We start from the raw sequence: 22873 nt of genomic DNA on the forward strand, positions 1-22873 counted from the left end.
TGCTGATTATAACACCAAACTATACAATCTATTGTACCAATATTGTAGCTTACACTCTATTGTAAGTCTTTACCAAATGTAAGATAAAGTAGGCTAGTGCTAGTTAATTATAATAAAAATCACAATAAAAGAGGCTCGAGAGTCTGGACAGATCAGGTCAATCTTTTCTATTTGACCATTTTTATTGATTACATAAATGACATATTCATATTTATGAAATCGATTAAATAAATTGATTTAACCTTAAATATGTATGCTTAAATAAAGTATGTGAGTTAATAAAGTTAACACACAGTAATGCGTGCCTTTGGTTGACCAGACATCATCCTAATAGCCAAATACACCGGCTCAGTGAAGGCAACTTCAAAAGTATGGAGGAGCGTCTTGGTAGTGTCAAGATTACTGACAGAATAAAATGACACGGATTGATTGTTGAAACTGACGTGTATTTGAACTCTACGCAGAGAGGTGGTGCGCTTGAGCTGCGTGGCTTTTGTATTCTCATATGCCCTCAGCAGGTTATCACAGTACATTAGGGACCAGCAGCCCGAACAGCTCTCCAGGGCACTGCCCACCCCACTGCGGGGCAACCCTCCACAACACACGCCCACAATCCAGGAGCAGTTTTCAAGCTCCAGCTCCCAGCAGTGTTCCCCTCCAGCCACCCCAAGTGACTCCCCAAAGGACTGGGAACTCAGGGCCTGCAGGAAGTTGGTAAACCTCTTAGTGTGTGAGGGATAAGGTTGTTTGATGGGGCTGAACATCACCGTCTTCAGGTCTTCGGAGAGGACAAGGCTAGGGTGGACTGTGTCCGGGTCAAAAGTCACCTCTGACGGGTTGAGGAGGTTCCGCAGTGCTCTCTGCACCGAACCGAGTTCTACCCGGAGCTGAGCATTCTGAAGTTCCAGCTCAGAACAAGCTCCTGCCAAGTTTGGGGAGGGGACCTCTGGAGCTTTTATCATTTCTTGCAAAGGAACTCCCACAAGCCTTGTGATCATAGGTTCAACCGTCGAGAGGCCTTGACAGAACTTGGCTCCATCTTGCTCCTCTAAAAGACCACTGGCTTGAAGCTGCACGTCTTTCAGCTGAGAGAGGAAGTCAGAGACATGTTTGACATGCCTGTCCATGGCCTCTTCTATAGGCTGAAACTGGGCCTCAATCAGCTCTGTTCCAATCATGGTGTACTTCTCAACCATGTCTCTCATCTGTTGAAGCAATCCGGCGATCTTTTCCCGGAGACCATCATGAACAGCTCTGGCCTCTGCCTGTTTCTCTGTCTCTTTGAATAACAGGACCTCGGTAGTGGCCAGTTTGATCCTGAGATTTTCTGCCAGGCCAGACAGTCTGATTCTGCCCTCATTAGTTTCATGTTTCAAAGCGGGCTCATCTGACGGACAGGCTGACCTGGGGTCCAGTCCTGCTCCCACTTCGATATCTTCCAGTGGAGCAGAGGGTGACACTTCTAGTAGGGCTATATTTTTCTGACCCTCATCTGATGCAAGATCAGGATGGCTTGTGTAAGAATCACCAGTCTGAATGTCCAGTTTCTTACTACCTTTTTGCTGCTGGGTCATTGGTATAGAATTAGATGCGGCTTCCCCAAGGCCATTTTTGTAGCTTTCTATGATTCTACAAAGCATGAGGTTCTTTGGTAAGGTGCCAAGACCCTGGAACCCCTTTTTGCACTCAGAGCAATAGTGCCAGCCACCCTCACGAGACCTGGAAGTCACGGCCCCCTCAAGACAGACTTCACAGAATGTGTGTCCACAGGGTAGGGTCACTGGTTCAGACAGAAGACGTTGGCAAACTGGACAACTTAATTCCTCTTCTAAAGAGTCTTTAACCTCGTAGTGGGACATGGTGTCCTTTATACTGACAAAGAGGTCTGTGGAATGGAAAAACAGAGAATAACACATGAACCATGTGGCCTGGATTAAAGCATATTCAGGTCTGTTTCTATAACTCAAAATGTGTGTGTACAGTCCTTAATCTATTTACAGAGAAACAGAGCTTAGATTGTCATAAAGGTCATGATTACCTTGATACTTTCAGGAATTAAGAGATGAAGTAGCCTATCTTAACACATGTACGCTATTGAGTAAAGGTAATGTAAAAGTTTGGAGTCACTTTTTTATTTTTTAAGACAATTATTTGACAGAAGCCAGCTTTGAAGTACAAGATTATTTAAAATGAATGAATGAATTAATAATATTGTTAATGCCTTGTTTTGTTATTTCCTTTTCAAATTAATTGCATTTACACTGAACACAAGAAAAAAATTGTATAGTAGCATATATTAAAAATGATTTATATGATATATATGTATAGTTACAGAATAAATGAAAATATCACATGGCCTATATTGTCAATTATTTACCTACAGTGGACCTGTGTAGCATTGAGGACAACTAAAACTGCACCTTAAGTTTCATTTTCTCAGCCTAGGCTGGTTCCATCTAATCGGACAATTTATACAGTAAATGCCTACCAACAGCTTTCCTAATATTATTTCAGTCACAGTCGTATAGAGAGGACAAATAGCATATTATTATTATAGAGAAGACTTCTTCTATATTCAGTTAAATATAATTATATTAGTGCCTCGGGAAAACGTGCTCATTGCACAATTAGATAAATTGCATCAGGTCTGAGAAGTAAACTTTTACACGAACGAGGACATGGACGAGGGCTAATGCATTCGAAATCGTATCAAGTTTGAAACTGCACACACGCTTCGAGAAAACGTGGAAAGAATGAAATGGAAATATATTTTCTCACCCGTCCGCAGGTTCGTGCGTGCGTCTAATAATCTTCACTTCCTGTTGTCCCTCAGGTTGGTCACCTCCTTGTTAACCAAACGATAGATAGCCTGCCATTGCAAAGGGGCATTCTGACACTGGCTGCAACAGGATTGCTTGGAGGACTACGACTAAACAAGCAAGGTCGTAACGCGTATTATCGCTTTGCTTATAATTTGTGCTGTCATTAGATTGCAACAGCCAACAGCTGTAAGTTGTAATGTTAGGTAATCAAAAAGTCAGTTTTTTTTAACTCAGGCATGTTTACTTAGCATTTACATATATTCAGGTTTCATCCGGTCCCTTTCCATAGGTGTTTAAAATCAAGCAGATTATGAATGCAGACTGCAGACTGTGGAAAGGGACATGATAAAACCCATGGATAGCCTATATAAAAAGAACCACACAGCACCAGTGTATGCAAGTCACACATCTGATTTTACAATATCCATTTATTTTTAAAAAATAATAAGATCATAAATTTAAAAAAAAATTATATAGTCAGAGCTCTGTGACAATGCACAGTAACAGGTATCTCCGTTTCCACATTAAAATGTGTTTCAAAACACGCACACACACATTTTTTTTGTTTCAGGACAGTTCCAGTCCAAACTCTGTCAAGCAAACTGTTGAGTGTCCATATCACATCACACACATAATGACAATAATAACATTTAACCACAGAACTATTTCCATGTTTGGAATTGATACACTGTAGTCCGAGAAATGTTAGCTACTGTATTAAAGCACATCAACAAGCTGTTTCAAGTGCCATCACCAAACAACAGCGCTTCCTATGATAGATTAAAAGTGGGGGTGGAAATGGTCATTTACTGATCAAGCTTGTTATTGAAAGCTGAACATTTTTAGATAACCCTCTTTCAGCATTTCAGTGGCAAATTCACACAGAGAGAGAGAGAGAGATAATACCACCATATTGAAGTGGTATTGTAAGCTATGATATAAGCTATGTTCTGCCATCTCCTAAATTAATTTAGTCACAATTTAATGTTGTTTCGAAAGTCCTTTTGGTCCAAGTGTTCAGTTCAAGACAGCAACCATTTACAGTTAAAAATAAATGATCACCTTTCTTCAGTTAAAAGAAACCACAGAAAACATAAATAAATGGGAATACATTTTTGCTTGTACACCACAGCATATCAGACACAGACAATATGATTTTAGTATTACATTTACAAGGCCTGGTCCTGAAGCCCTTGACTAACTTATGCTTAGGTTTTTCAAGCTGGTGCCATCACATATTACAGTCATTTGTTAATATCAAAAGCAAAGGTAAAGCTGAATCAAAGGCATTAGGATTGCCTTGAATGTGCAAAAGAGAGCAACCCTGTTGAGATGTCTAAGGCACGTGGGGATGTGTTTGTCCCTACGAAAGTCAGAAACTCAGCATTTCAACTTCCTGTTAGAGCACATTCTCAAGTATGTGTCTGTGTTCCCTCGGGAGGACTGACAAAGACATTTTAAAAGTAAAACAATTAGATATACAACTGTGAAGCCCATTTCTTATAATATGATTACAAATAAACCCACAGTAAGGCAGTCACAGGAACACATGAGTGGTCATTCCTGATAGTTTTTTTTGAAAAGACAGGAGTGTGTAGATGAAGGCAGCTGTCCTGAAGGAGAGAGTGGATAGCACTGGGCATGGTGAGGGTGTGTAGTGGGTCTAAATGGATTCCAGGTCCAAGGCCGGTAGGGGCTCCCTCCAGAAAGTGAACTGGCTGTAGTCTGGACAGTCGAAACTGGAGGACGTCTGGTCACCACAGATGACTGGGAAGACGTGCTCCACCAGCTCACTCAGGTGCAAATATCTGAGGAAAACCAAACGTAGGAGCAGGCGCAGGCACACACACACACACACACAACACACACACACACCACACACACACACACACCACACAGATGAAGATGGAGGGTACACCAGATGTAAGGAAATAACCAAATGTCTGAGGATGCCTGAGGTTGTTGTTGAGGCTTTTCAACTCTAGGTCACTTACGAGGAAATGTTGCTTTTGCTCTTCTCCCGAATGAGCTCTCCCTTAGGATTTACAGTGAAGATACGAGTCTCTGGAACTCCTACTTGCTTGTATGCATATGCATCCTGCACAAAATCACACACACAGAGACACACACACACACACACACACACAATTAGATACACATCAACAAATACAAACAAATGTTTGCTAGAAAGAGGTGATGCGTGAGTTCTGGCTAAGTGTGTCTATTCATAAAAGCAGATGAGCCCTCACATTGGTCCTGTTTCCAAAGGCTGCATAGAAAGGCTGTCGGCGTGGGTTGAACAGTTCCCTGATGTCATTGAGACAGGCGATTTTAAACACCTCAGGCTTCTTCTCAATCACTTCTCTAGAAAGGGAACAAACACACATTACAAATTATGATTTAAAGATTCCTTTATTGGTGCATCACATTGGGGTTTGCATCTTTATGGATTTCAGTTTCTCTACATTGCAGCAATAAATACTAACAATATTATGAAGGGTGCAGTGTGTTCATCCCTTTCATAATAAACTAAGGAGAATCACTTTTCATTACGTTTAATATCTACAGTGTTTCCCATACATTGACTTATTTGTGGCGACCCACCACAATATCAACATTGACCACCACACAATGATTTTCCAGGTTGTACTAAATTGTGCTTAAATCTGGTTAGCATCATAACCACACTGCGCTAATTTGTTAAAAACTGTTGCATTCAAGTTAATTCTGCAAACCTACCACCACAAATAGAATTCAATTCTGTGGGAAACACTGATCTATTCATCATATCTTACGAATGAGGTCATTGTATATTAGCCTAGAAATCTAGACGCACCCTAGCAGCAGCAAATGTATTTTGCTGTCCGGGCTAGTCTAGCAGCTCTCCGTTGGCTTGCGAGCTGGAAAAATGTAACTTTGATAGGGTCAATCACATCGAGACGTTAGGTGGGCTTAACATAATGATTGATGGCAGAGTTGCAACGGTTTGGCTTGAATTCCCTGCTACTTGAAAACAAAGATGATGGATGTTGCTGTTGGCGAACAGTGTGACACGAGTTAAGCTTTTGTTAAGTTGGCAAAAGTTTGAACTAGCCAACTAGCTCCGCTGGTGGGAAAACGCATGGGACTCATGAGTTGGAGCGCTGTCCTATTGCGTGCAGAGGGAATTTGAAAGACGGTATCATTCTTTTGAGAACACACACTGTACTTATATTGTATATCTATTTGTGTCTATCTCTGTGTGTGTGTGTGTGTGTGTGTGTGTGTGTGTGTGTGTGTGTGTGTGTGTGTGTGTGTGTGTGTGTGTGTGTGTGTGTTGAGAGAAAGTGGAATAGAATATTATGTCCAATATTCCAATATGTGGTTTAATGTTCTGCATTTCTCACTAGTGCGTCACTTCGACACTAAAAGTATGATTCTATGTAATGACTGTATGATATCTGTACTGTCCCTGTGTATATCTGTGTGTTACTGTATTTAGAGATAAGCGAGAATATTATGACTTTGCAGTGTTTCACTGTTCTCCATGGCTGCATCAGTAGCTATCTGCTCCAGATTGCCAGGTTGCCACTAATCAGAGTCTGATTCAGTGTAGTCCACGTGAGATGGGATGACCAATGGCATCTTCCGTTAGCCTGGAAGGACACTTAAACCCTAACTATTTCCGTGTCTAGTTGTAGAGCAGCTGATGGATCTTTAGGTGAAGTCATGCCGTCTCTCCCTTGATGCGCATCATTGTAAATAAACTCTGTTCCTGATTTTTCATACTATTGGTCTGACTGGGTCTCTATCTATCTTCATCTGTGGTATCAAAATTACCATCAGTGTGTGTGTGTGTGTGTGCGTGCGTGCGTGCGCGCGCGCACATGTACCTGTGAAGAGCAGAAAAGAGGCTGCTGGGAGCCAATAGGACCGGGCCCTTGGGAAGGACCACCCCTCCATCGTTTACCCACTGCAGGTAGCCTTTAGTGATGGCTGCCATGCCGATGGCCCGCGCAGAGCAGTACAGGAACTTATAGCCGTTCCTATGAGAGCAGACCACACACGTGACTATTGCATACAGTGTTGACATTCACCTAGTCTATGTGTATGTGAACTGGCTTCCAGTAGCATACTGCACAGGGATGGACATTAGCAACAGCCACCAGCTGGTTAAAATGTAGTGGCTGTTTGATGCTTCCAACCCTGCTAATTAGGGCTGGGCAAAACATTTACATTCCATCACTGAACTTTATGCAGCTGCTGATAGACAGCAAACATACGCAGGATCTGACATCAAAAGTAATGGCGCTCATTAGTGAGATCATCCATAAATATAGAGGCTTAGGCCTACTGCACAATGTATAAACTACTGTAATGATGCTGGTAATGCCAGAGTAGGCCTGAGATCTGCACTATACCACCCCCATCCGACTAAAACAAAACAAAGTCATAACTTGTTTTGTTTTTTTTGTCATTTGTAGTTTGTAGGGGGGTTGATTAAAATCGTAAATCGGTTTTATGTGAAAAAATCTGAGATTTAGGCCATATCGCCCAGCCCTAGTGCTACTATATAATATATATATATATATATATATATATATATATATAAGCATGGCTCTTACTTGTGAATTTTGTGGTAGAGCTTAGCAATTCCACGATGAGTCCAGTCTTTGCCCAGCTGAGGTAAAATATGCCCAAGGGCATCAGACCTTAAAGAAGAGCAGGTGCCACACATGGTTGAAAAAACAAACAAACATTTTTTGTTTTTGTTTTTGCTTAAACTCCTTAGACTGTGATAAAACAGGCATGCATCACATGTCCACCCACTTCCAAACATGTGCTTGAGTAGTTAAAACAAAGTTACACTTAATACACGTATAATAATAAAATCATGCAAATGTGCTATAGACAGACAGGCAGACACTTTAACTCACTTTGTAATGGTTCCATCAATGTCGGAGATGATGACCCTGTCGTCCCAGTTCCACAGGTAGATGGCAGCCTCGCAGCGGCAAGTGCCCTGATACTGAGTGGTGACACTGAACACCACCGTATTGGCCCCTTCCCTCAGGTTCAGACGCTCCTGGACACACCAACGCTTAGCAACTCTCTCAATAGCACATTCACATCCAGACAACTGCATCTCCAGCCCATAATAATCCCCTCAAGGCCAGAAACAGGAAAAGATCAATCACATGGGTTATCATGGTTACGTGTTACCATGGTGTACTCACTATCTGCTGGGAGGTGAGGCGGAGGGACTTGCGGTACATCTGGCTGATGCACTGCTCCGTGCTCAGGGTGTCGGAGCGCGTGAGCGTCTCTGGGTTCTCAGGGGTCTCAGAGCCAGGCCTCCCGTCAGCGTAGGCCTCCAGAGAGTGCTGCCTAGACAACAGCAGGAACACGCAGGGAGTTCTCAGAAGATTCAGCCTTGTTTAAACCAGTCACTTTACACTATGGGCTGCTTTCCCAAACATAGATTAAGACTTGTACATATAATATACTTTATATCAGATACGGCTCTGCTTTACATATTGCTGCTGTCGGGTGGAAACATCGTATCTCCAAATCCATTAGTCTTTAGGAAATTGAAAAAAACTTGTATTGTGAAAATTTTTCAACATTTTGTTGTCAAAAAACCCCAACAAATATGGAGTGACGAGGTTTCCACCTGACAACAGCGATATTCTTTTGACTCCTGCAAACCTATAGCAGCCTAGTCCCTAGAATGTGTGTGTGCATGCATAACTGTGACGTGTGTCTGCATGTAGTGTGTACATCCACACTCACTTTGAGGTTGAGGGACCAGACAAAGGGTCTGATGATTCAGTCTGTGTGTGCTCTTCTGCCTTAGAATTGGCCTGCCAGAGAAAATGAGAGGGAAAGGAGGGGGGAGGGGGGAGGGGGGGAGAAAGAGAGAGAGAGAAATGTCATCTCAAATGTCAATTTTGCATAATCAAAACAACACGGGAGACAGGACAGTGGACTACACAACAACATCCCACACACATACCCCCACACACACACACACACACCCACCCACACACACACCACTGTGCCTAATGCAGAATCATTGCGAGTGCCTCTGCCCAGACTGTGTACCTGGCTGGTGTCCATGTCCTTCCTCCTCCAGGAGAACCACCACAGGCCAGACTTCTTTGGCATCTTATCCTTCACCAGCTGCTCGATGGTGCTCTGCAAAGGCCCACAGACAGGAGGGAGGAAGGTCACCACACCAACAGAGACCGGACACTGAGAGCACTGATGACGGATGGGAGTGACGTATACAAACTGCGGCTCTTATGCCTCTCTGGACCTCTTTATTAGCTTTATGTGTCATCATGAGAATCATGGGCAAAGTGCACAAGGGCAAGTCACTCAATGAGCAACGTGTCTAGTAGTGCATGAACTGAAGCTATTGTGTTGTGTGTGTAGAAGCAATCAGCTGACCCACCCATGTTTGAGCTTAGGATCTTGTACAGCGAAGATGACAATAAAGTTTACTTGACTTGACTGTGGGGATTGTTAAAAGTGTGAAATAATGTGAGCGATGACAATGTTTGTAGATAGCAATGATTAAACAAATACGAGAAGAGGGAGTTTATGATCCATATTGTTGCTTTTCTGAATACCCATAAAAGGCCCACCTTTGGAAGATTCCTCTGGAAGGCTTGCATGGACAAGATCATAGGGGCAGCTACTGCCCAGTTATAGTACCTGCAGAATGACAACACACTGATCATAATGATGATTTATTTCAGACTCCAGTGGTCTAACAATCTGCAGACAGAGTCAGAGATAATTTTTGATTGCATGCTCACTTATTGTTGATGCAGATGACAAGGTTTGGATCATCTATGATTCCTGGGTTGCTCACAAAATGCTGAAAAGTGACGATGTGCTCCATAAACTTCTCTACAGAGAAAAGAAATGAATCCCTCTTTATTATAGTCAGTCATACACAGTATGCATACTTCAGCCAAAACAAAAAAGGTTTTCGAAAAAACGTTATGCACACTATTCAAAATATTTTTACATCTGATTTACTCAGCAAATACTTAGGTCCGACGTCACAGGCCCAACAGCTTTTTCATCCAAATACATTGACTAGCACAGCCAGCCGGTTTTCACAACCTGTAAATCTTGTCACCATCAGCTCTGTTTTAGTGAGGGTAAAAACAAAATGCTAACTCTAACAGAGTAATTAGTGTAGCTGTGCAGCCAGATGATATAATCAAGGGTAACGATGTCCAGGCCTCCGCCAAAAATAGGATTTTGTTAGGATGAGGGAGCAAGTGTAGCCTAGAAATCTAGACGCACCCTAGCGGCAGCAAATGTAATTTGCAGCCAGGGTAGTCAAGCAACTCTCTGTTGGCTTGTGAGCTGGAAAAATTAAACTTCTATCAGGCCAATCACATCGTGTATAGAGTCGGCGACGGTTACACATGAATTTCCTGCTACTCAGGGATTAAAGTGAAAAAAAATCGTTTGACTGAACTTTTTTCAGGCCATAAGTCATACGTTGTTCATATCTACCTATAGAGATAGCACCCCTTTTGCGGTCGCGACCTATTGGTTTTTAATGTACAAAAAGATGCAAACAGCAAAGTAAAGGGAGTATTCGCCTTATTCACACAGCGGCCATTGTTTAAACCAAAACGAGGCTACAGGGTACACTTACTATATAATTAATGCCACCTACAGGTGAATGCATAGAACATAACAATCCTATGGTTTGTGTACCCTAGCCTCGTTTTAGCCGCCAATGGCCACCATGTGAATAAGGCGAATTGAGAGTGTTCTTGATTGAGATTGAGTTTTCCTGATGAACAAAAATATATTTTAGTACCATCCCTGACCATTGCTGATTAGCCATCGCTGTTCTTTTCTACTGCAGCAATATTGTAGAAAGGCTTTAACACACTCTTATTTAATTACTTCAGGCCAAAAGTGTTTAAAGGGGAGATTTTTTTCTTGTTAATATGCAATTCAACACCAAGTAAAATCTATAAAATCAAGTTTCCTCATCAAAGTAACAAATCAGAACATTCTAGATATTGTTCATATTTCCATTTGTTGCCCCATCCGCATTTAATGATAACATGGTAATTTTGAGTTTTACAGACAACTCAGTTTTCCAATGAGCAGCAATACTGTGTGTGCTCATGCAGGAGGTCTGCGCATTTGTAACGACAATCTGGAGACGGCGCTTTTGTCTTCAGCAACAGATTGTATAAGGTTGACAAGAGGTTGCGATATGGTTAAGGACAGGTCGTGTTGCGCTATGAAAGAACATGCGTAGCCTACTTTCTAAACGTAAAAACGGTCAGCCATAGATAAACGTAGCCTACCTCTGTCGTGGTGGCTAGTTGCACCAGGTAGGGAAGATGTCCTGAAGTGCACGAACGTTAACCTTATGGCGGTCTTCTGATTGGTGGCGTGCTAAAACGTTTTCCTATTGCATCCATAAACAATTTTCTTGCAGCGAACCGCGCAAAAGCAAACTCCTGGCACAATTTCTTTACACCATGGCTTGTTAGTTCTCCCCCGTTTCCAACAGCTGCCCATCTGCATTTATTTTTTAACTTTTGACACCTGCCTTCCTTTAGCAACAACGCATCCATGACAGCTAGTGGCCTTGCCAAATAGACGCACACAAATCATGACGCTAATATGCGAGGTTCTGGTAGGCCCACTGGTTATGGTTTTGTGCTATAAATTAATAATATTTTATAGCAAAGTTTTAAGTTGACTATTTTAATTGTATGGTTATTTTTTGTCAACAAACACTCACAACCTATTGTCGTTAAAAGTGAGGCCTAAGCAAAATAGGCTACAAGGCTGTCTGTGCGTCACAAACACGACTGACCCCCTTACTCGACACGCTCAGTCAAAACCTTCCGTCGCAAATTGTGAAAAACATTGTTGTATGTCATAACAGACGGGATAATAAATTGCATAGGCTACGGTTTATATTGCGTCGCTTTACACATAATGTTAGTTGCATTGATTAAAAACTGTAACAATAATAGTAGCCTACATCGGGTGGCATAGCAGGCTATCTGTTCAAGTCATGAACGGATGAAAATGAATGACCTCCCCTGACAAGAGTTCGCGATAGTAAGTGTCTACATTGATGCACGGAAAGAACACAGCCTCCGAATTCGCACATAGAGCTCACAATATCATATCCAAAAAAGTTAGACGGATTGGCCAACCTCATCAGCTGTCTCGATTGTGTCACTATAATCCAACTTTTAGACCGTTATAGTCCTCCATACGTGTTCTTTTTTTTAAGCAAACGCCCGAGACAAGTGTGTAGCTACAACATACAAAGCGAAACTCATGGCTGACGTAGGACGTATCTTCTTGAGCGGTCACGGATTGAGACACAGAAAGTTCTCAAGAACATTAGGTCTTTAAACATTTACCTTATATTTGTAGTTGCCTTAAAAAAGGAAAAGCAAAGGTGACAGTCCCCCCCCCTCCTATTTTTTTTCTCATCGGATCTGCATCGATCTCAAATATGACATTTCTAAAATCAAATTGACGGAAATCCGTCCTATGACGGAGAACTTTAATCCTTGTGCTACTTGAAAACAAAGAAGATCGATGCTGCTGCTGGTGAACAGCGGTCTTTGAATCGTGACTCAAGTTAAGCGTTATTTAAATTGGCAAAAGTTTGATCAACTAGCCAACTAGCTCTGCTGGTGGAAAACGCATGGGACTCATGAGTTGTAGCTATCCTATTGTGTGCAGAGGAAATTTGAAAGACCGGATCGGATTGAGCACTGCCAATGCCAAAGTTCCCAGACCCTACATCTTGATGTGGGTCTGGCTCGTCAGGCTAGAGCAAGTGAGTACTAGAATGACTACTTATCGGCTACCGGTACTCTACCAGTAGCGGGGAAAAAATATAGGGGAATAGGGGAAAACGAGTGGCTGTGGGAGCAGTTGGACACGGAAGAACGATTATTGGCCTATTATTGCATCATGACTTAATAAGCGGATTTGTCTCCTCCCCCCTCTCTGCCGTTACCTTTGTTGATCTGGGTGGTGCCTCCGTCTCTCCCACACAGAGACATGGTGACGTCCAGGGTGTCAGCGGGAGCGTCCGACAGGTATTCTGTGCCACTGTCCATGTTGGCGCTGCCAACTGACTGGGGGGACTGGTTGCCTGACTGGTCAGCACCTGGCCTGGAGGCTGACTCGGTCTCACTGCAAAGAGGTGAACAAAGGAGAGGAGATGAGGGGTCAGCACGGCTGACCACAGTAGCAAGACTCATTCCATGCACTTAGTTTAGTTCAGTCTTCTTTTGACTACTTTCTGAATCCTGTATTTATAATACTATGCAATACTATACTATGCAATACCACCCTCTCTCATTACTCTTGATACCATGTGGCTCTTCTGAGCAGGGTAAAAAGTGCTTCTAATCTAATCTAATCTTATCTTTTTAAAAACACTCACTGCAGAGGGTCTGGTAGAGAACCACACACATAAATAAAAAAAATACTCCACTGAATATCAATCATTCGACAGCCCACAAAAGAGCAGCCGCTATCTTTAGAGGATACATCTTATGAGAGTGCAATGTCAAAATATTGTATCAACACTTGTCAATATATTTTTATTCAGGGCAGGACATGTCCACTTTGGAATGGTGCTTGACCTCTCACCTTTTGGGGAAGTAGAGAGCCACCACCTCAGGGTCCAGCTTGGTGAGGTCATCTAGGTAGATATCAGACGGTCCTAGGTGCTGACTGCGCTTACCTATGCCAAGGCAGGAGGAGATCTCTCAATTTTTTTATATGTGATCTGACCCTGTTTCTGCTTAGGATCTTGCTCAAACATTAGTGGCTCCTAACATCTGTAAACAACTGTAGCTCTGGTTGCAGCCAAGGTTTGGTTTGGTTGTGTCTCATAAATTGTTTTAGATTAAACTGCTTCCCAAAGAATTTATGAATGTAAACAGCTCAGGGATGGTTTTCTGGTCAAGGACAAAGATAAACCTGGTTTGATTTCACCTCAAAGAATAAATTAATCTCCAATAAATCCGAGACTAACATCAGCTAAGAAAACCAACCTGACACAACTAACTCCTAAAACACAGTGCTTCTGAGACACAATTGAGTTCAACAAACCTTTCCTCTTGTCCTGACCATCCGCTGACTTAGAGGCGGGCTCTGCAGAGCCAGGACGCTCCTCTGGTTGGCCGAGCTCTTCACTATTCTCTGTCCTTCCTGCACACTCTGCTTCTTGATTGGTCTGCGAGCTCACACCCTCCTCCCTCTGTTCGCGGTCATCCTCCAGTACCTCAGGGCTTGTGCAGGGCTCAATTCCGCTGTCTCCCTCTCGGGAGCTGGTTCCTTCTGGACTTTCTGAGTCCACAGGCTCCAGCGTGAGGTCAGTTACAACATCTGTGCTCGACGTGAGGTCTGCATTGCCTAAACTGGAACAGCTGGAGCTGCTTAATGTCGCAGAGGAATGTCCAGTGTTTGCTGTCGAGAACACTACACTGCCGTTGCTATCAGTATGCCTGAAGCTCTCCGAGATGACCTGGGCCTCCAGGGACTCTGAGAGAGGCGTCTCGCCAGGCCCTAAGGTCTCCACGGGGGATGGCGGAGGCAGGAGGCACTGGGCGGGGTCCGGGGCGTGGCTGGGGGTGGAGCTTGTTGCGAAAGAGAAGGAGTTAGAGTCCGTCACGGGCGTCCGAGGCTCTGGCCTCACCACGGTAACGGGAAGCGCCGAGGAGAACGAGGCGTTTGCAGGGTCCGAAGAGTCCAGGTCAAAAGAGTCCTGCCGGTGGATGGTGCGGAAGTGGGAGTTTTCGGAGGGAGTGTGTGGGGAGGTCGGGGTGCGCTGTGGGTCTGCTGACGACTTTTCAGACTGGAATACCTGAGAGAGGAGAGGTCACAAAAGAAGATTTAATCCATACATAATATTTAACAGCATTTTTATATTCAATTTATATATAGCTGCGTACAGTATATTTGTACAGTTTCATTTCTGGCTTTAGCAGTCAGATGTGGACAACTGAAACTAGTCAAACAGAGGGTGACTAGGACTGACAGTAGAGCAGAGTGAATACTCCCACCTATACAAATATTACACCTTGTATCCACAATACTCCCAGACCATCCCAGTATGTTTATACTGCTGGATAAAGCGCCTTTCCTCTAATAATGGAGGATCCCACAGGAGGAGAGGACCCGAAGGAGGAGGAGATAGAATAGTGGAGAAAGGGATATGAGGAATAATGCTAGGAGAGGACTGAAGGAGGAGGAGATAGAAGAGTGGAGAAAGGGATATGAGGAATAATGCTAGGAGAGGAAATGTGAGGGCGCAGGGTTTACCAAGATCTGATACTGACTCCAAAATGGCAACCTGGTTCTTCACACTCTACTGTTAAGGGTCATGTCTGTGTGAGTGTGTGAGTCTGTGTCTGTGTCTGTGTCTGTGTCTGTGTCTGTGTCTGTGTCTGTGTCTGTGTCTGTGTCTGTGTCTGTGTGAGTGTGTGTGTGTGTGTGTGTGTGTGTGGGGGGGGGGGGGTTGGGGGGTGTTACCTCTGGGAAGCCTCCCCAGGACCACTGAATCTGTGGTCCAACAGACTCCTGGGGCTTGACCAGCAGTTCTGAGTCACTCTTAGGGGAGGAGGCTCGACTGTGAAACACAGTGCTGCAGAGAGCAGAGGGGAACGTGAACATTAGACCATCACTTCTGCTCATGATAAGGAAGACCTTAGTCATCCACAGTTAGTCAACAGTCAGCTTCTTGCTTTTTGAGGATGGAGAAAAAAATGCCATCACCATGCAACAGTTAAATTATGAAACAATTTTAGAATAAGATGTAGGTCTAGATCAAGAATCATGAATCTAGACTAGTTTAGAACTAGATGTTGGTCTAGATCAAGAATCATGAATCTAGACTAGTTTAGAACTAGATGTAGGTCTAGATCAAGAGTCATGAATCTAGACTAGTTTAGAACTAGATGTATGTCTAGATCTAGAATCTTGAATCTATTTTCTCTATTGCCATTTCAGCTTCCTTACCTCTCGTTTGGGGAAAGCTCCCCATCTGAATGAGAGTGGCCGTCCCATGACTGAGGTGGACAAGTGGTCAGATCCTCAAAAGTGTCTTCAGAGACGGAGAAGTACACCGACTTACTGCTCAAGCACAGAACAAAACAGTCAAATGAACCACTGGGCAAAAACAGTCCATATGGCAAACATCACACTGATCATGTTTGTGTTGTACACTACTGTATAATCAGAATGATCTCTGACCTTGCAGCGAAGACCGTCTCCTCCTCCTGCTCAGGGAGGTCAGAAGAGGAGCTGCCATCGTCGTCTCTGCGGAACGAGTCAGAGCGAGCACGTTTCCGTCTGCGTTTCTTTCGGCGGGAACCGGGCGGCCCCGAGGGTTCTGTAGAATCGGCTGAGCCCTCCCCGGGCTTCATGTGGATAGGAGAGGTGCAGAGGTGGGCAGGTACCCGGGCCTGGAGGAGGATGACAACCAAGGAAGAGAACACTTGTTAAGGAGGTGCCTGGCAGAGGAAAGACCACAATAGGGGTGGCAATGGGACAACATCTCCTGAGTGGTTAGGCTTCATAGCACTGTGTCCTACCAGCAAGCGACCATTTAGCGCGGCACATCGCAATGTACTATTGCCCTGCAACCAGTTGACCTACGTTCCAAAGGAATGACTTGAAACTTTTGACAATTAATCTACAAAACAGACAAGGTGTCAAGTCAAAAATAGGGACGGTGGTATCCATTAGCCCTGGGGTCAAAAAGGTGATGTCACGTGTATCACTAATAGACAGGAGTGATTTACTCTGGCTGCTGTAGCTTGAAGTTAAGACACAGAGCTCTGTCTGCTCCCAGCAGAGTGCATCCGTACCTCCAGGTCCTCGTTCTCCTCAACAAAGAAGGCTTCGCCATTGTCCCCCAACTTCATGTGCAGATCCACCGGCTCACCATTGATCTCAATGTCCACCTATATGGCCACAAGACACGTAAATAATGGTTACAGGCGGAGAACAACTGTTGCAGGTGGTATAACTGCTTAAAAACGTCCTCTGGACTATTCTTCATACAGACATGAGAATGAGATGTTTGAGCCCATTAAACATGTTAATTATGTATCATATATTCATTGTACCAATTATTATTAGTCATTTAATATACCAATTTATTTATTATACCAATTATTACTAGCTATTTAATACAACACTTATTTTACACACAAATCAACACATCAAAGTGAGACTTCCTTGTATTAGGCGCCTCATACCACTTTCTCCTTGGAGCGTAGCACCCCGAGCTTGCCAAAGCGCACGTGGAAGGGGGAACACTGGAAGCTGCCATCGGGCTGCTGCACCACGATCACGTCGATTCCGCCTGTGAGTGTAGCCGGGTTGAGGCCGCGGTACAGCTCCTTCACCGTCACAAACACCGTCTCTGCCAGGTGGCCCACGTAGTTCATGGTCTGGGACTGGGCAGGGGGAGCAGACGTTAGTGAGAGACAGCAAGCAACATAGAGGGATGGAGGACAGAATACGGCACCATTCACATCTTGCTCATTTCCACATACATGCTGAGACAAATAGTAACAGTGTGTCCAAGAGTGGCCACAAGAGACCTTGAGCAACACAAAGCTATGCACAATATCCAATCACAAGCCAAAGACAAAACTCAACACAGACAAGAGGAGAGAAAAAGAAGCACTAAACCACACTTTATCCAACTAATACCGACCTAGAAGTTTAGTGTAGACCAAGGCAACCAGAGGGATGAAATAACATCATAACAAACACAGTCTTTCTGTAATCAAAGTCAACAGGGATCTAAGTATTGACTCAAGAGGCTGTACGGTTAACGACACCAACACCAATAAGAGGACCTTCTCCAATCGTAAATATCTGTTTCAGGCTCTATTGGTTCCAGCAGTGGCACATTGTGTAATGTTTTGGCTTTAGGCCTGAAGTCTTTTTAAGCGCCAATGTTCCACCCACATGAGCAATAACACAATGTGGATGAAAGTTCAGTCACAGTTTGACTTGGGTTTAAAATGCATTTTGGCCAGGTGGCTCTCCTAAGAAATCTGGAATTGACTGCGATAGAAACCATTGCCTATGGCATGTCTGAACAGACAGCGGGGGCTGAGTAAAATCCATGTAAAAACGTTAACAAGCCCAAGCAGGCTGTTGCTGTTCTCCCAGGCCCGACTCTTTGTAGCAGTTAGTGTTACATGTGAAGCACTGCCTTTTAAATCACTCTCCTCAGCAGGAAGTAGGGAGGGACTGAAAGATAACGATTTCAGACCACAAGCCTTAACATGGATGACCTGACATCATGTGTTAGACCGTTGATAAAGGGAAAGTGTGTACTTCAGAACAAAATACTTGCACGTCAATGAGGCACATCAATCATTGTTTGGATATACTGTAGGCCTGGGCCTTAGCAAGTTGTTGCAATGCTAAAATTTGTATAAAGAAACTTTGTAAGGTTAGGTCACTTTTTAAGGTAAAAATAAGACATCATAAATCACCTGATAGACCAAAATAACATAACACTGACATGTTTTTGTATAACTTTGACCTCACAAACATAAATCCTTAGTTCATGGAGCAAAAATAAATTTTACCTCACAGACAAATCAATCAGTAGGCTACATGTTCAGACAATCACTTCAAAAATGTGCTATTTATAACCTGTGAAACCTCCACAGGCTCCGAGTGGTGAATGTTATCTCCTGCTTATCCTTTGAAACAGCATGTGGGCCAGCTGTGCTAGTGATTCCGGCTTTGGCTAGCAGCCTAGATGCTAACCCTGTGGAGCGTCAGTGCCTGATGTGAGACTGCGATTCTCTTACCCATAGAGAGGGCTGGAAGTAGCCCTTCCCTGTGTAGCCTGGTCCCCTCGACCCTCCAGCTGCCATCGAAGCCCAGGCCCTCCTTCATCCCCCTGCCCCCCCACCCACCCAAAATCTCCCTCCTCTTTCTTTCTCTTGGGCGTTACTCCAGTGGCCAACAGGTTGATCTCTTCAGAGGCAGCATCCAGAGGTGGTCCACATAGTCTAGGTCTAGGCGGATGAGGTTCAGGACCCGCCTGAGGGCACGAACTCCAGGGAAACACAGATGGCTCACTCTGACGGAGCTCTGGGACATGTAGCCTAATCAACCACTGACTGTACAGCAATGAGATGGACACTGAATGAGAGAGAGAGAGAGAGAGAGTCCCAGCACATTCAACACTGATCATCCCAGGCCAGCATGAGAGACCCTTTCATTCAAACACACACCCACACACACACAGTCCAGATTTCTCTCTCTCTCTCTGCCTCCCTCTCCATCTCTCTCTCTCTCTAACAGACAGATGGATACAAAATGCACCACATGATCCACTAACAATTCCTCTCAATCCAACACAAAAAATCCTCTCTCTCTCTCTCTCTCTCTCTTTTGTATGTTGTAAAGAGAAGCAGCCAAGATAACAATTTGCAATGTTTTTACTATTCTTCTGACCCACATTCACCCGTCACACTCCATGACCCTCATACAACCACCCTCAGCCACTACAGCCACCACTACATAAGTGGACCAGTAGGCTCATCTGGACTGATATAGGCCAGGATACTATCCTACTTGACCGAACTGGCTATATGAGAGAAGGAGTTTGTTTGTGTGTGTGTGTGTTGGAGGATGTCAAGAGCTGGGCCTGAGACCTCTCCAAATACTGATTTCATCACTTCTAGTTGATTCTGGTAGGCAGAGGGACATTAAATGACATTTTTTTAAAGTCCCCAAAACAGTAGTGATTGTTCTGTTCTTTGTGCTCAGTCAGTCCCTTTTTCAGTAGGGTGGGTTGATCTTTTTTTTGGTACTGATACATTATTTGCTGTAGAATCTGCAGTGGACAGCAGTTTTCGAGTCACAAAGCCCTGAAATGCACAATGTCAGCTCATGTACGGAGGCAGGGAGTACAGGCAGGGTGACACTGTCAGAGAAAAGAGGACCAAGGGGAGTGGACATGTTCCTGGGCATGTCATGCTGTGAAAAGTAGAACCAAAAATAACTCAAATGAATATTGCTTCAACTTGCAATACAAAGACGGTAGGCTATGTTCTATAAATAGAGGATGTTTTAGTCCTGTGTTTCTCAAACTTTTTCAGACCAAGGACCACTTAACCAATAAAGAAAATCACGGACCATCTAGCTAAAAAAAAGAAAACCGTAGACCTATATAGTATATTACACAATAGGCCTACTCATTGAACCACCTTGGTAATGTGTCAGAGGATTCATATTTAAATTGACGTAGCTTAGCTACATAGGCAGTGTTGCAGAACTGTTTGGATCAATATTGGAGTTTGTTTGTTCAATATTGCAAACAACTCATCTATATTATATTTTACCACATCTGCTTGCAAACCACTTGGGATAGCTTGTGGACCACACTTTGAGAAACACTGTTTTAGTCAGAAGTAATGCCATCATTAGCCTGTTCCCACGTCATCTTACCAGGGGATCATGTTTGATCATGTTTGGATGACGGTTGGATGAATGCAGTTAATTCTAGCTTCTATGAGATTCATGGCTTTAAAGGTAGGGTTTACAATGCTGAATGATGTCATGATTGTTTTTCATTCTTAAGTTTCTAAGCAAACACAATTAACAATGTTATCAGAAACTGGAGAGCTAGCGGATACTAAGGAGATATTTGCTAGATGTTACAAAAAAAGGTCACTTTTAAAATTAGCACTGAAATAATTTAGCCTTTCCTATCAAGTACATAAACGTATAAGGCAGATTCATGCTTTTAATAAAGAAAGCTATTTGAGACATATTTCTCCCTCTTTAGACATTGTTACAATGTATTCCTCACCAAAACCCCTGAGCAGAAAGTGACAAGTGCACTCCACAGAACTGTGTCATAGGAAATGCATCTTCACTATAGTACAGACGAAAGTGGTTACCTTTTACAGTTCAGCCAGCAAGTGTGGTGCCCACAAGACAAAAAAAGTGTGGAAGTCTATGGAGAGGCTATGTGGTTGTGACCAGATTATCTGAGATAAATAAAATAACAAAAGTGTATGAGTGGGGAAAAAACACAACATGGTACAATACCACATTGTTGAAGTAAACACAGGAACTGAGAGCAAGCATGGATAGCCCAGAGCAAAACAAAACAAAAATAATCAATGAATTGGAAAAACTAGGTCAGGATATAGCCTAGACTACTGTAGGCTAGTAAGCAAAGTTATCAAGTTTCCAGGGAAACGGCCTCCATAGTACCTGAGAATTGGTTTCAAGCTTTTTAGCCAAGCAATTTACATAATGATAGACATTTTGATAACAAAAGCGGAACTATTGACATTACACAACATCTTAGCCTAGGCTAAGGCTACTCATCAAGGATGTCGACATTTTAAATGGAAGGATGCCTGCGGTGTTTACAATTGTAGATCTCTATCTCTATGCCCATTTGAATACAGAGCCATACAGCAAAGGTCTACAATCAACGTAAGCTACTAATCATAGAGCATCATTTGGACCCTTTGGAGTTTCCTTGTTACACACTGGTTGGTTACTCATTTGCTACTAATTCCAACGCATGTTAACAGTGTAAAATTTGCTTTCTTGCGGTTTGGAGTTCAACATGGGGTGAAATGTCGTTTAAGTCAGACAGTTTCAACAGTTCAAAGAATGCCGTTTTTCGTGTTTCGGCGAATCGTCCTAAATTCTTGGGTAACTTTCTTGAGACATGAAAGACGTTTATCAAGATACAATACCCGTATGATTTATTAACAGGCATTGCTTTGTTAGCCCAAGTTAGTTAGCATCCAACAATGTCCAAGCAACCTGGCAACAATGATAACCAAATAGCCACTCATGAAGTTCAGTGGTATCCTACTAGTTGTTGATAAATGTAAAAGCACAACTTGTTCTGTTTGTTATGTTAAAACAGCTAGATGGCTGTTTTTCAAAATGTACAAACTAGAGTTTAAGGTCACAAAGTAGCCTAACTTACCTCAAGCGAAGGAGATTCGCGCTGTACAGAACCTTTCCTAAACTTCCGATGTCTCGATGCCTGAGCAAATTGGCCCTCTGTTTGGAACGATACAACAGTCAATCAAAGTAGGCCACCAATCAGAAGCGAATGAATATGTTAGTTTACGCCTTGCCCGCGCTGTTTTGTTTACATAGTGCCAGCTATCCAAAAGGATAAGGGAAAAGTCATTCAATTGACTTTGCTGATTGTTTTCTTTCTCGAAACCACGTGGACAGGCAATAGCCTATACTTATTTTTGTCAAGCCAGTTCTGACATATCACCCTAGCCTACGTTTTCTGCACTCCAATGTAGCATGGCCTACACAACATGGCATATTCCTCAAAGCCAGGCAAGTCAACCAACCCAGTTGACAGAAGTAGGCGTAATCTACTGTCAGATGCATTGATCATCACCTACTAGATAGATCGTATAGATCGATGATCATTGAATTTCTTGATCACTTTCAGACTAAAACCGTTCGTATAGGGTGAAGAGTAGGCTATGCCTAAAATGATTGCAGACTAGTAATTGCTTTAGCTACCCGACTTTATTACAATAAAGCACGGAGATGTGTTCTTTGGGAATTAAGAGACCTACGCAGATAAAAGAGGAATGGCGACTATTTTTTTCTGAAAACTCGCCACAAGGTGGTAGTCTTCTCCACAATCAGATAACCTTGCCTCTTCCGACTGATGTCTATCAATAATGTAGGCTATCATATGGAAGGACTGGATCTGCATGCATGGGCAATATTAGTTTAATGTAATGTCTTTGAACATATAATTGAGGAATAATTTATTGAAATTTATTGAAGTTATTGAAAATGTTGGGAGACATTTTAGCTCAGTAACATACACAACACCACACAAGAGTTAGTATTAATTGCTTGCTTAAATAATATTGACACACACACACACACACACACACACACACACACACACACACACACACACATTTCTAAAAGATTAGATTAGATTAGATCCAACTTTATTGTCATTTAGCAGAGTACAG

At 43.1% G+C, this 22873-nt stretch overlaps 2 protein-coding genes across 2 annotated transcripts; both read right to left on the bottom strand.

The window, feature by feature from the left end:
- Window positions 1–182: 182 nt before the first annotated feature.
- Window positions 183–2850, bottom strand: trim107 (tripartite motif containing 107). Its single transcript, XM_076267571.1, has 2 exons — window positions 2779–2850; window positions 183–1885 (listed from the first exon to the last, which is right to left on the bottom strand). Exon 2 carries the CDS (start codon window positions 1857–1859, stop codon window positions 285–287), a length of 1575 nt encoding a protein of 524 aa, XP_076123686.1. The 5' UTR covers window positions 1860–1885; window positions 2779–2850; the 3' UTR covers window positions 183–284.
- A 380-nt stretch (window positions 2851–3230) lies between these two features.
- On the bottom strand, window positions 3231–21974 carry LOC143103604 (phosphatidate phosphatase LPIN2). The gene is made up of 20 exons (XM_076267323.1): window positions 21841–21974; window positions 17102–17302; window positions 16709–16804; window positions 16092–16303; window positions 15858–15971; window positions 15372–15483; window positions 13950–14703; window positions 13485–13578; window positions 12844–13022; window positions 9626–9719; window positions 9452–9521; window positions 8907–8999; window positions 8595–8665; window positions 8039–8189; window positions 7739–7887; window positions 7427–7513; window positions 6695–6847; window positions 5072–5186; window positions 4817–4920; window positions 3231–4630 (listed from the first exon to the last, which is right to left on the bottom strand). The coding sequence occupies exons 2-20, from the start codon at window positions 17291–17293 to the stop codon at window positions 4486–4488; spliced, it is 2985 nt and encodes a 994-aa protein (XP_076123438.1). The 5' UTR covers window positions 17294–17302; window positions 21841–21974; the 3' UTR covers window positions 3231–4485.
- Window positions 21975–22873: the final 899 nt, after the last annotated feature.

This window comes from Alosa pseudoharengus, unplaced genomic scaffold, assembly GCF_046254945.1.
Source record: "Alosa pseudoharengus isolate Yale_2024_CS ecotype anadromous, Long Island Sound unplaced genomic scaffold, YU_APseudo_1.1 YU_APseudo_1.1_scf_5, whole genome shotgun sequence".
Classification (NCBI taxonomy): domain Eukaryota; kingdom Metazoa; phylum Chordata; class Actinopteri; order Clupeiformes; family Clupeidae; genus Alosa; species Alosa pseudoharengus.